At 36.9% G+C, this 14,579-nt stretch overlaps 1 protein-coding gene across 1 annotated transcript in view; it reads right to left on the bottom strand.

The window, feature by feature from the left end:
• ATP7A (ATPase copper transporting alpha) overlaps nucleotides 1-14,579 on the bottom strand; it is a 180,448-nt gene that overhangs the window by 49,431 nt on the left and 116,438 nt on the right. The window contains exons 5-6 of the mRNA XM_006082828.3: nucleotides 8,109-8,315; nucleotides 4,573-4,736 (exon numbers count right to left, since the gene is read on the bottom strand). Of these exons, the coding sequence (XP_006082890.1) occupies nucleotides 4,573-4,736; nucleotides 8,109-8,315 (371 nt within the window). The remainder of the gene's footprint in view (nucleotides 1-4,572; nucleotides 4,737-8,108; nucleotides 8,316-14,579) is intronic.

A 14,579-nucleotide genomic window follows, 5' to 3' on the forward strand; every position in this document is an offset into this window, starting at 1 on the left:
CTGCCTACCTGATTGCCCCTAACCACTTGCCTGCCTACCTGATTGCCCCTAACCATTTGCCTGCCTACCTGATCACCCCTAACCACTGGTCTGCCTACCTGATCACCCGTAACCACTCTTCTGCCTACCTGATCACCCCTAACCACTGGTCTGCCTGCCTGATCACCCCTAACTGCTTGCTTGGTGTCGAGAGCCAGCCTGGTGAGGGGCCATGGTGGTTCTGGTCTCTGGTAATTCTGGTCGTTACACTAATGGTGGCTGGCCTTTTATTATATAGGATAACTAAGATATGGGAGCAAGCCAAGTGCCCATCAATAAATGAGTGGATAAAATAGCTGTGGTACATTTACACAATGAAATATTACTCAGCCATAAAAAGTATGTAATGTTACCTTTTGCAACAGCATGGGTGGACCTAGAGAGGATCACGCTCAGTGAAATAAGTCAGAGAAAAACAAATATCATATGATTTCACTTATATGTGGAATCTAAAGAACAAAATAAATGGTTGAGGGACTGAATGAAAAAGGTGAAGAGATTGAGAAATACAAATTGATTGTGGCAAAATAGTCACAGGGCTATAAAATACAGCATAGGGAATATAGTCAGTCATATTGTGGAAACTATGTATGGTGCCAGGTGGGTATTAGATATATCAAAGGGAACACTTTGTAAAGTGTATGATAGTTTAACCACTATGCTGTACACATGAAAACAATACAAAATAATATTGAAAGTAAATTGTAATTGAAAAATAAAAACAAAAAAAAGTGTTAAAAGACTCTGGGAAGTAACCAAAAAGTATGCAATGAATTGGAAAGCATTTTTTCAAGAATATCTACTATAGGGATATCAGTAATGGTAGAGTAAGAATCTCTGAAAATTTTCTCCTTCATAAAAGCAATAAAAAAAACTGGCAAAAATTGTCAGATCCAACTTTTTCAGAAATTTGGAACTTAAACAAAAACTTGCAGCAACTCAGGAAGCATTTATTCAAGAAAATCAGATGAATCCCAATAAAACAGCAACTTATGTGCATTATAATTACCCCTCCCCTCCAGCTCTGTGGTAGTCATGAAGATCACCAGCTCACAATCATGGTAAAAAACAAAAAACAAAAAACCTGCATCAGAAGCCACCAGAGAGGGCAAAAAGGGTTGGAGCTCATTCAAAGTCTCTTTATCAGAAAGCTTTCATTATTTGAGCCATCTGATGGTTCTATGAAATATTCCACTTGCAAAGAAGTCTGTATTTGCTCTGACTGGAGCTCAGAGGGTACAAAAAGCTTTTTCCTCTGAAAGAATTTGACAAAAACAGTCAGAGATAATGATTTAATCTTATGGCTGCCTGAGCCAATGGATAACAGCTGGGGCAAACAATAGGCCAACCAAAAAGCCTAAAAAGAAAAACAGGGACGCAAGACATCCATAACAGTTCCAACATTCTCCTAGGAATCTAGAAGGCAATGCACATGCATAGGGGTGTGCACATTTCCAGAGCTGTGCACAGAAAAAAACTAAAAGGACCCTAACCTCTCCCACCTCAGGCTTACCTTTAGGCTCTGTAGAGGCAGGAAGTGAAAGCTAAGGCAAAACTGACAACCACATAGCTGAGTGTTGAAGGCATGCCCCAACATTTACACAGAGCTCCTCAGCAAAGACTGAGAGATTTATTGGTTTCAGGTCCTTAAGAAAATCTCTATCCAATCTTTAGCTGACCACTGAGCTAATGAAGCAGAGACTTCAGTGGCCACACACAACAAAGAATATAGACTTCATGGAATTAGTTCAGAAAAGTCACTAAACAAACAATCCTCCTATCTAATAAAGAGGGAATATGCTAATTGACCCTCATGCTGTCGCAAAGATGGTGGCGCCCACAGCCAATAAAGAGGGAATATGCTGACTGCCCCGCCCTCAAAGATGGTGGCGCCCACAGCCAATAAAGAGGGAATATGTTAATTGACTGCCCTGCCCTCAAAGATGGTGGTGCCCACAGCCACAAGATAGAGGCACCCAGTCCCCTCAGCTCTAATGGGGAAGCAGGCATGTGGCAAGGCCGGAGTCCCCCAGTCCCCTCAGCCCCCCAGCTGCCCAGGGCTCAGGTACCCGAGGCTCAGGTAACCAGGGCCGGACGAGGCTTGCGCTGCTGACAGTGGCAGCAGCAGAGGTATGATGGGGCATCGCCTTCTCCTGATTGCCGGTCGCCTCCCGCCCCTGAGGCCTCCCAGACTGTGAGAAGGGGCAGGCCAGGCTGAGGAACCCCCCCTCCACTGCATGAATTTTCATGCACCGGGCTTCTAGTAACTATGATAAATGACGACAAGAGCAAACCTTGAAGAGGTGGGAAGAATCTTATTTCCAGAGTTGCTATATTATATTTTTAACAAAAATATCATGAGACCATGCAATGAAATGAGTGTGGTCTATAAGCAGGAAAAAAAGCAATCAATAGAAAATGTTCCTGAGGAAGCCCAAATACTGGACTTACTAGACAAAGACATTATACAGCGATTTTTCAATTATAGTTGACATTCAATATTACTTTATATTAGTTTCAGGTGTACAGCACAGTGGGTAGCCAATTATATAATTTACAAAGTGATCCCCCCAATAATTCTAGTATACAGCTGGCACCATACATAGTTATTAGAAACTAGAGGCCCGATGCATGAAATTTGTGCAAGGGGCTCGGCCTACGCCCACTGCAGCTTCATCCGGAAGGTTGTCTGGAAGGACGTCTGGTCTAATTAGCATATTATGCTTTTATTATTATAGATTATTGACTATATTTCCTGTGCTGTAATTTACATCCCCAGGACTATTTTGTAACTACCAATTTGTACTTCTTAATCCCTTCACTTTTCACCCAGTTCCATAACCACCTTCCCCTCTGGCAATCACCAGTCTGCTATTTGAGTCTATGAGTTTGTTTCAATTTTGTTTGAGGTGATAGTAACACCACTCTGAGAATATACTAAAAACCACTGAATTGTACACTTTAAAAGGGGTTTATAATTTGTGAATTATGTTTCAATAAAGCTATTAATTTTTAAAGTCTTTAAAAAGTAAAAATCTGCCCATTCTTTTTAATAGCTGTTTAGTATGGATGTGCATTAATTTATTTACCTATTCCCTAATAACTGAGATTTAGTTTTTTCCTATATTCTGCTATTATAAGTAACAATATAATGAACATCTTTACATGTCATTTCATACATATGCAAACATCTGTTCGATAACTTGCTACAAGCGAAGCTTCTGAGGCAAAAGCTATACGCAACTTTACTTTTGATAGATATTGTCAAATTCCTGCTGAGAGCTTAAATCAACTGACACTTCAAGAGCAATAGAGAGATCACAAACACAGTGTTAACAAAAATTGTTTTTAATTTTTACTGATGTAATAGGTAAGAAATGGCATTTCATTGCAGATTAAATTTGCTTTACTCTTATTAAAATGAAGTTGAATAGCTTTTCATATGGTTAAAGAGGTAATGTATTGGTTTTTCTGTGAGCTGTCTATTCATATCCTTTACCATCTTTCTTTTGGGTTGCTGGCTCTTTTCTTATTGATTTATAACAGTTTCTCGTATATTAAGAAAATTAACCTTCATCTATGAGATGAATTACAATTATTTTACTTCCCTTTGGCTTTATGTTGCCTTTTTCCCCAAGAAGAAAATGTTATGTACCTGATTTATCAATCTTTTCATTTGTGGGTTTTATATGATATTAAAAAAGGCCCTTCCTACTCTAATATTATTTTTTAAATGATGGATTAGATGTTATCATTAGGGAAATCTGGGTAGAGGCCACATGGAAATTCTCTGTGCCATTTTTGTAACTTATTTGTGAGTCTAAAATTATTTGCATAGTGTATTGATAGACTTATGTATTATAAAAACAAATATAGTAAAATGTTAATTGTAGAATCTTGGCGGTGTGTATAAGGGTGTCCACTGTATAACACTTTTGATTTTTCTGATGTTTGAAATTTTAATGCTAACATATTGAAAAAAAGCTCCAAATATTTCTTCTAGTAATTTCATGGTTTCATTTTTTACATTTAAACTTTTGTTTGAGCTGGAACCTATTTTGGCACAGGGTTAAAATGTTCATTTTAATTGTTGAAGTTATACAAATAAAACTTGATTTGCTGGGTTGGAGAAAATGATCATTTTAAACCAATATGCCCCATTGCTTCTCGGCCTTTGAGCTAAGATCAAGTGTAAATCAATATGTCTTACTTCATTTATAAAACTTTAATGCATCTGAAACTTATTATTTTACATGCTATAGGTAAGAATCATACTACATTTTTAAAAGTTGATTTTCAGTTATTCATTTAAACCAAATTCTTCCCTTTTAGTTCTTAATAGAGATATGATGATTATCTTTTACATTCCATACTTGAAGACCACTATTAAGTTATATCTTATCCTTCCATTTTCCAGTTCCCTTTTCCTTTTATGTCTTATTTTCCCAGTTTTAATTATGTTTGGAACTCTTTTTCGAATCCTTGTTAAATTTTCCTGGAAATTTTATTAATTACACAAATATTCTTACTTACAATAAGTTCCAAAACACCATCCCCTTCATCAGTATTTTCTATCACAGTGGCTCCAAATCCAAGCTCTCGGATGAACTCAGCTATCATCGGGGGTTGTGTAACAGTAGGATTATATCTTACTTCTGCTTTGCCAGCCATCAGAGCCACAAGTACAGAATATATTCCTAGAAGCATTGATAATAAAAACAATTCAGATAACACACCTTTAAAACAAGGTTGCAGGTTTGATCCCTAGTCAGGGTACATACAAGAATCAACCAAAATTGATGTCTTTCTCTCTCTCTTTCTCTCTCTCTCTCTCTCTCTCTCTCTCTCGATCAATAATTTTTTTGAAAATTTTTAAAAAGAGTAATGTTTGTTTTTCATTTAATTGTGAAAGGATTAATGGGAATCTGAAGAATTTTGTTACTTAAACCCAAACCAAATAAAACTATTTGAAAAGAGGGCCTTATTTTCTTAAAATTTTTATTATGGAAATTTTAAATTATAAATATACAAAAGAGAGAACAACATAACAAATTTGATGTATGGATCACCCAGTTTCAACAATTATCAATAATACCAGGCTGATCTTTTCTTCTATGTTCCTATCCAAGTCTCTGCCCTCTACCCTGATTATTTTCAAGCAAATCTCAGACATCATCTCATCTCATGTGTCAATATTTAAATATGCATTTCTTAAAGATAGAGACTGTTCACTTTAAAAATAAACATACCATATCATAGCTAAAATAATTCTTCAATATATCAAATATCTAGGCAATATTCACATGTCCACAAGTGTCATATAACCATTTATTAGTTAATTTAACACAAGTGTGGTTTTTTTGTTTGAATTAGGATCCAAATAAGGCCCATGAATTGCAATGAGTTGAGATCTAATCATATAAATATAAAGCATTTTTAGAAACTAATGAGATAGTCCTAGAGAAAGGAACTCATGATTTTAGGAGATCACTGCAGTTGTAGCAAAGAGTCCAAGACTGTACCAACATACACATAATATCAAATAATAGTCATTTATTTAAATTGGCCAAGTTTTACTGTCTGGCACACACTAATCTAAAGTGCTCTTATTTCTAGAATGAAAAAGTGCCATACTCTTGTTAACAGAACAAAGGAGTTTATTTTATGGCAGTCACACTGTTCTTTGGTGAAAGCCTTTTGTTAACAAACATCCCACTTCTCTAGGCCAGCTATTGCTGTCATTGCCAGGAAGAAAATTAATTTCACATAGTAGAAAATGGCAGCTCTTTCTAGGAATCTGTGGCACTTAGTGGTTATCTGATAAGGAATGGGGACCACTAGTCAGTAGGTCAGCTCTGGAGTTTGATAAAAATGAAAAAAAAAACCCACAAATATTAATTTAATAATTTTTATTAAAAAAATAAAGCATCTAATAAAACCTAAGTTTTCTATATAAAGTGCTTCTCTGGACTTTGTGGGTACCAACTAATTCAGAGGAATGGTTCATAGGAAAGTGTCACTAATAAAAGAATAGAGGAAATAGGAAAAAATCTTTTTTGCTCAGTTGAATGTAATCTATAGCCAAACAGAAATAGAAGGGACATTCTGGTTTATTAAGTTTCAAAAAATAGGTTTAATACTTATATAAATTATAGATACTTTTAAAAATTCTTACTTCAAACTATAATTAGAAGCTCTATTCATTTTTAGAAATATAATGAGCCTAAACTATGGAAAGACCAGTGTTACTTAGTTTAAAAAGAAAAAAGTCAATGTAGTCACCCCAGCTAGGCCAATGGTATTCCTAATTGGGTTAAAATGGGGTAAAGTGGATAATAGAGAGTAACTGGTAGAATCAGCTTAATAAATTTTTTTTAAAAAGATTTGTAATTGGCACAGGCATTGCTTGTCTCATGAAAATGGCTATTTCTGACTTGCCCAAAATAGTTGATTATAAAATTAAACAGGAGTCCCAGAAATTTCCTTTAGCTTTCATTTGCTTGCAACCTCCTTCCTTTTCTTTTTTAATCAATCAAAGTGTAAGCTTCAGCCTTGACTGCATTTTTATTAGATACCAGAGGCCCAGTGCATGGATTCATGCACTGGTGGGGTCCAGCCGGCCGCCCAATGGGATGGGGCCATTGGGGGCAGGCCAGCTGGGGCGAGGGGCCACGGGAGTTCCAGCGGTTCCGTGGTTTGGTCAATTTTCATATTACCCTTTTATTATATAGGATAATGGAGGCTGAAATGAAAGATTCAGAAGTGACAGAATGCAGACAAGATAATATTGAAATGAAGATGGCTCTGTATACATTTTGTTATAATGTTTTGGTCTTATATATAAGATGATTCTACTTGCCCCAGGCCTGCATTATTACTATATATACTTTGAGTTATTTCACCATTAGTGGGAATAAGCTTATACTAATCTTACTTATTCAGCCCTTGTGACTGACAGCATGTATCTTTAAGACATCTGGAGTTAGGGGTGCCTAAGGACTAAGCCCATGACTTCAGTCTCATTAAACATAATCACATATCTCTATGGTTAAAAATCTTCTATGCCATACTATGAAGTCCAATAATGTGAATGTAAATTTATAAGCTAAAAATCTGAGTGACTAAATAAATAATGTTATAGAATTTCTAAGATTTTGTAACCTAAAATTACACAATATTAACTTTTGAACATTTTTACTGCAAGCAAAGTTCAACAATCAAACTGTTGAAAGAGAAGACTATACAGGAGTGGACAAAAGAGGTTTACAGTTGTGAGTATGTGAAACACAGAGTTTATTCTTGCATTATTCATTTATTATAGTATTATTTATTTATATTGTCTTCTTATTGTTATTATTTCATGTCCTTACTTATGATTTATCTCTTAGTAATGATGGCTAGTAATTTAACCTACTTTTTCCCACCCCTGTAATTCTAAACAAACTTGATTTTAGTCTTATGCTTGGTCTAGGTATAGTAACAATTTATGGATTCTAGTTGTCAGTTTTACACATAACTTTATCAGGAAATTTGTATGTTTTTAAAATACATTGCACCCAAGGTCCATAAAGAATAGTAATCTTGCCCTAGCCAGTTTGGCTCAGTGGATAGAGCTTTGGCCTGTGGACTGAAGGGTTCCGAGTTTGATTCTGGTCAGGGACACATGCCCGAGATGCCAGCTCGATCCCCAGTGCAGGAGACAGCCAATCAATGATTCTCTCTCATCATTGTTCCTATCTCTCTCCCCCTCTCCCTTCCTCTCGGAAATAAATAAAAATATATTTTTTAAAAGAATAGTAATCTTATGTATTTCCTTCTGATATTTTTCCTACAAGTTTCATTGATATTAAAATGTGACCCTAAAGCAAACGAGATAGGAACCATATATAAGGGAACAAACACTAACAACAACTGGCTGTCAGAAAGTCAAGGCTGTCCTGAACATTACTGATAGGCTTTAGGAGGTCTTGACAAGAATTATAAACATGGTAAAAAAAATGCATATGAAGACAAAAAAGTCAGAGTCCTCAAACTAGAACATAAAATAACAAGCTTTAAGAGTATCTCACCTTCTTCTCGTCTTAAATTCCGTTCAATGTTTGCTACACAGGAAGCACAAGTCATACCGGTGACTTGTATGTAGCACTTAGATGAAGTCTTTGCCTCCTCCTTGTTGTGAATTGGTGTCATCATTTTAGCATAAAATTCATTAGTTGCAGTCAAATGTGGCGTTTCTGATGAGGGCTGAGCTATTACTACCAATGGCTCATTTGTACCTGGTGGACAGGGAAAGATTCTTTTCATTTGAGGTATTCTACAGCTGCATCCTAGTCATTCATCACAATCCACCCCCAGACACTGTCAATCCATTCCTTTAAACCAGCATGGACCTATGTTATCTTTACACTTTCTAGGAAGTGACTTCTAATTTCAATGCTGTTCATCCCAGTTTTAAGGAAAGTCTAAACTGAGTAAATAAAACTTTGGTTATATCAAGTTATTTCAGCCATTATTTCCACCCCAAACCCTAGGTAGAGAGTAGTTTGTTAATGGATAGCTCTTATTTTTATAGCAGATTTTTATCACCATGCTAACAATTTGCATACTCATATTAAAGCAATTCGTGGTATAGTAAATGGAACCAAAAGCAATTTACAAAACAGCATTGCAGTATAATATTATTTAAATTTTTGAGTGTATGTATATATGAGAACATGCATCAGAAAGCCTGGGAGGCTACATACCAAACTATGAACAGTGGCTACTTCTGTTAGAACAGGAACAGAATGACAGACAAATAAATTTACTCTATAGACACTTCTGTATTGTTTGAATTTTTAACACTAATATATGGTATTTTTAAAACTAAAATGTCTTTATGGACAACGGAAGAAGAGACAAGGAATAAGTTAGCAATAATCTTAATTTTGCACAAAGGAGTACTTAGAGAATCTCTTTGTAGAATGCTTATGGTCTGTGGAACAGTGGGAAGTGCCTATCATCCCAGAAGCTCCCCTGAAGTCTCAAAAAAGCTGATATTCTGTTTTAGTTTATTCAGTGCAGTATTGATCACCTCCCAGAAGGAATAAATTATTCTCTCTAGCATATCCATGCACCTGTAAAAAAAAATCTAAAGATTTTCTACTCTCCTGCAGAAATAAGGAAGGAAAGAAGTGAAGTGGAAATTTCCACTAACCTATCTAACTTGTTCTCTCTTCTCCTTGAGCAAAAATCTGGTTCAGTTCTATATGGAGATCTGACAGGGAAGCTCTATATAGCAGAACTGGTTTTTAGGATGCTGAAGGGCATCTTTGAAGAAACTTTAACAAAAGTCTGACCATTTCTCTAATGAATATAATGACACAGACTCCTCAAATCAGTATAATAACGGCTCTAAAATTTTAATGCACATACAGTCACCTGAGGGATCTTGTTAAAATGTAGATTTGATTCAGTACATGTAGGGTAGGGGCCTGAGATTCTGTTTTTCTACCAGTCTGGGTAAAGCAATGGACACTTTGAATAGCAAAGGCCTAGATTCTCCCAATTCTGAAATTAGTCTTGAGTGAATCACTCAGACTACGAGAGCATCATTCAGAACATAGAGAGAAAAATTTACCAAAGAGTACCGTAATGTTGAAGAACTCATAAAGGAGGCTCATTTGCCCAAAGGAAATAGCTTTGGCTTTGAAAAAAAAAGATTTTAATCTCACCAAGATCTTACTTAATTCTCTCATAATTACTACCAAGACTTAATTTTTTGAACTTGGACAATGAAAAAAAGTTTATACTGTGAATTCATTTATGTCTTGTTCCAGAATAAGTTAGTTATTTCAGGCATGAGAGGTAATCTGCAATTTCCACACTATAAGTACAGTATTAAATTAAAATGTCATAAAAATAAAATAAGTCATACAGGCAGTCCCTTTTAGTTACACTGGCATAACCTCTCAACACAATGTATAGGTTAAAAAGCCACAATGAATTAAGTGGGTATAGTTTCTTTAAATTAGCTTTTCTATCGGCTGTAGCAACACTACTTATTCCTAAATGAATTTTTTTTTAAAAAAAAGGTTAACTTTCTTGCACTTGAGGCACTGATCAGAAAAGATTCTAAAAATTTCAAGAAAGGGTTTCCAATCCGATCTCAAAACTGGTAGGTTCAGTGTCTAAACTAACATGAAGAATCCTATATAATAAAAGATGTAATATGCAATGAAGATGTAATAAAGATGTAATATGACCAAGTAACGACCGGATCACGGATCAGCAGGAGGGTGGGACAGCGAGCTACAAGACAGCAGCAGAGAGCTACAGGAGGGGGCAGGGCAGCAAGCTATGAAGGCGGGTGGGGGGCGGGGGGAGCTACTGGAGGGCGGCAGTGAGCTACTGGCGAGCTACTGGTGCACAGATTCGTGCACAGGGCTACTAGTAAATAATCAGAAAATGGTTTAAAAACAATTATAAATATCATGTCTGCAACTTACTCTCAAATGATTCAAAAAAGTTATATATGTGTGTTTTTATTTATGTGTATGTATGGATGTCTATCTGTTGATAAAGAGAATGATAAAACAAATGTGGTAAAATATTAACAACTGGGGAATGTGAGTACAATTGGTAAAGAGAAATTCTTTGTACTATTCTTGCAGCTTTTCTGTAAGTTTGAACTTAAAGATTAAAAAGTTACAAAAAGGGAAGGAATTTAATCAAGTATTTTATTTGCTTTAACTGGTTAGTGAAGACTTAACTTCATATATTATATGTCTGCTTAAGAGAATGATGAGATTGATGGTCATAAAAAGCACCCCCCATTTTTCTCATTATCTTCTTTAATATTTATAGCTTATCCAGGACTAGTATGACATGAAAGTGAAATGTGCTGATCTCTCTGGGTTGGTTCATAGTGGTATACAATGGATCAGTACTGACACTGACATTCAGAAAATGGGTAGCAACAATTCTGGTGGCATCTTAAACACTGATTGATCTCTAGCAGAAACACAGAATACAGTCATTTGATGTCAAACTTTTATCCCAATAATATGGGTCACTGTAGCCACTATTCTATCTTCTTTTATGATGACATTCACTGTGCCAAGGTTTTTTTCACCTATTCACCATGGCCATCAATGTGTTTATGAGCCCTAACAGATGCGTGGCACATAACAGGCTCCTGGCAATTATTTGCTGAATAATCAAATCCTAGCACCCTTAACAATAGTAGGTTGAAGTAAAAGCCATTATTAAAAGTTACTGGAGGAAACCAAGATGGCGGCATAGGTAAACACCTGAGATTGCTGCCGCAAACAACCACTTCAAAAATACAACTAAAAGACAGAACGGACATCACCCAGAACCACAGGAAGGCTGGCTGAGGAGAGACTCTTCAACTAGAAGGAAAGAGAAGAGCATACCGAGGCTCAGAGGAGGCACAGTGTAGAAAATACAAAGGTGCGGAGGTGCGCGCGCAGAGCGGGCTGGTGGCTGAGGGCGCGGTTGTCGTTTTCAATCAGGAGAGAGTCTCAGACTCTGAGCTCCAGATCCGAGCGAGTCTCTAGGGACTCAGACTCAAACGGGAGAAGCGGGATTGTCTGGCATCAGTCGGAACGTGAGGGCAGCTTTCTCTCCGAGGTTTGCAGCGGTTGCTGGGGTTCTGAGAAGCAGAGCCTCTGGGAACGGGACTGAGAGCAGCCATAACTGCTCCCTCCGCCCGCCCTGTTGATCCCGCCCCGCCCAAGCCCTGCGCAGAGCCATTTGCCGGATAGCCTCAGGCAAAGGCTAGATTAGCACCTCTCCAGAGGACAGAAGTTTTCCCACTGCAGCAGACACAGCTGATTCTCACAGCCAGTCGGCCTGGTGGTCTAATCCCTCTAGTATTAACTACAACAATCAAGGCTTAACTAGAACAAGACTGCACACAAAGACCACAAGGGGGTGCACCAAGAAAGCATAAAAAATGCGGAGACAAAAAAAACATGACAGAAATGGATGATATAGAGCTAAAAAACACACTTTTGAGGGCTTTCAATAATGTGCTAGAAGCTGCCAATAAACTTGATGAGAGCCTCACGAAATCTAATGAGACCCTCGATGTTGTGATAAAGAACCAACTAGAAATTAAGCATTCACTGACTGAAATAAAGAATATTATACAGTCACCCAACAGCAGAACAGAGGAGCGCAAGAATCAAGTCAAAGATTTGAAATACGAAGAAGCAAAAAACACCCAACCGGAAAAGCAAAATGAAAAAAGAATCCAAAAATACGAAGATAGTGTAAGGAGCCTCTGGGACAGCTTCAAGCGCACCAATATCAGAATTATAGGGATGCCAGAAGATGAGAGACAGCAAGATATTGAAAACCTATTTGAAGAAATAATGACAGAAAACTTCCCCCACCTGGTGAAAGAAATGGACTTACAGGTCCAAGAAGCGCAGAGAACCCCAAACAAAAGGAATCCAAAGAGGACCACACCAAGACACATCATCATTAAAATGCCAAGAGCAAAAGACAAAGAGAGACTCTTAAAAGCAGCAAGAGAAAGAAAGTCAATTACCTACAAGGGAATACCCATACGACTGTCAGCTGATTTCTCAACAGAAACTTTGCAGGCCAGAAGGGAATGGCAAGAAATATTCAAAGTGATGAATAGCAAGAACCTATAACCAAGATTACTTTATCCAGCAAAGCTATCATTCAGAAGTGAAGGTCAGATAAAGAGCTTCACAGATAAGGAAAAGCTGAAGGAGTTCATCACCACTAAACCAGTATTATACGAAATGCTGAAAGGTATACTTTAAGAAGAGGAAGAAGAAGAAAAAGGTAAAGATACAAATTATGAACAACAAACATGCATCTATCAACAAGTGAATCTAAGAATCAAGTGAATAAATAATCTGATGTACAGAATGAACTGGTGATTATAATGAATCAGGGACATAGAAAGGGAAGGGACTGACTATTCTTGGGGGGGGGGAAGGGGAGTGGGAGATGCGGGAAGAGACTGGACAAAAATCGTGCAACAAGGATGAGGACAGTGAGTGGGGAGTGAGGGCGGAGGGTGGGGCGGGAACTGGGAGGAGGGGAGTTATGGGGGGGAAAAAAAGAGGAACAAATGTAATCTGAACAATAAAGATTTAATTAAAAAAATAAATAAATAAAAATAAAATAAGAAAAAGTTACTGAACAGCCCTGGCTGGTGTGGGCCAGTGGTTAGAGTGTCAGCCTGCACATGGAATGGCCGTGGGTTCGATTCCCAGTCAAGGGCATGTACCTGGGTTGCACGTTCAATCCCCAGCAGTCAGGGCATGCATGGGAGGCAACCAATCGATGTGTGTCTCTCTCACATCAATATTTCTCTCTCTCCTCTCTCTCTATCCCCTCCCCTACCCCTTCCACTCTCTCTAAAAATCAATGGAAATATCCTCAGGTGAGGGCTTAAAAAAAAGTTACTGAACATGTTGCATTCATGGTTCTGAGGACTAGGTAAATGACAGACAATGTGCCAGCACTATCAAGTACTAATACTCTTGAATTCCACTTACTGGTCTAATCAAAATGTCTCCTATTGCGAAGTGCATCTTTGAATTCATCTAAGGTAATTTAAAAGTTCAACTTTTGCTGCTCCCATATTTCTTATATAAAACCCCATACATACTAGCTATTTTAAATTATATTATTTAATGTTATATTATTATTGCATTAAATGAACAGTGTTAATATAGATTAAATTCAGAGATTTTATTCAAATAGGTCAATGCAGCAAATTATTTAGACCAGTGCTTCTCAAACTTTAATGTGTATATTAATTACCTGGGGAGCTTATTAAAATTCAAATGTAGACTTTGTTACAAAAATATAGACCCAAGTGAAAAGAACAAATTCCATTTTGAGGTCCAGTCTGAAACTCTGTGATATGTTATGATATGACAGATACCAGATTTGATCATGAAAAATATTTCAGTTTCATACCATAGGTAATATAATTTGGTTTTCTATATATATATAAGAGCCATAGGAATATCACAGTGTATGTAACTTGTTTGACTGATATTGATGTAAATTAAACTTATTTATGTAGTGTTCATCATTGACAACATAATACATCATGTATGCCAAAATATTTTAATTTAACAGAAACTCTGAGGAATAACTCAAAATTATGAATTAGTGAAATGTGAATCAATATAATTTCAAATACTGTCATTTTGAACATTTAAAAGTTGTGATGGCCCTAACTGGTTTGGCTCAGTGGATAGAGCGTCGGCCTGCGGACTGAAGGGTCCCAGGTTCGATTCCGGTCAAGGGCATGTACCTTGGTTGCGGGCACATCCCCAGTAGGGGGCGTGCAGGAGGCAGCTGATCGATATTTCTCTGTCATCGATGTTTCAAACTCTCTATCCCTCTCCCTTCCTCTCTGTAAAAAATCAATAAAATATATTTTTTTTACAAGTTGTGATGATAGATACAATTAAAATTATGCTGAACTAATTTTAGTCATTTTTTAAAATATATTTTATTGATTTTTTTACAGAGAG

Source organism: Myotis lucifugus, unplaced genomic scaffold, assembly GCF_000147115.1.
Source record: "Myotis lucifugus unplaced genomic scaffold, Myoluc2.0 scaffold_4, whole genome shotgun sequence".
Taxonomy (NCBI): Eukaryota; Metazoa; Chordata; class Mammalia; order Chiroptera; family Vespertilionidae; genus Myotis; species Myotis lucifugus.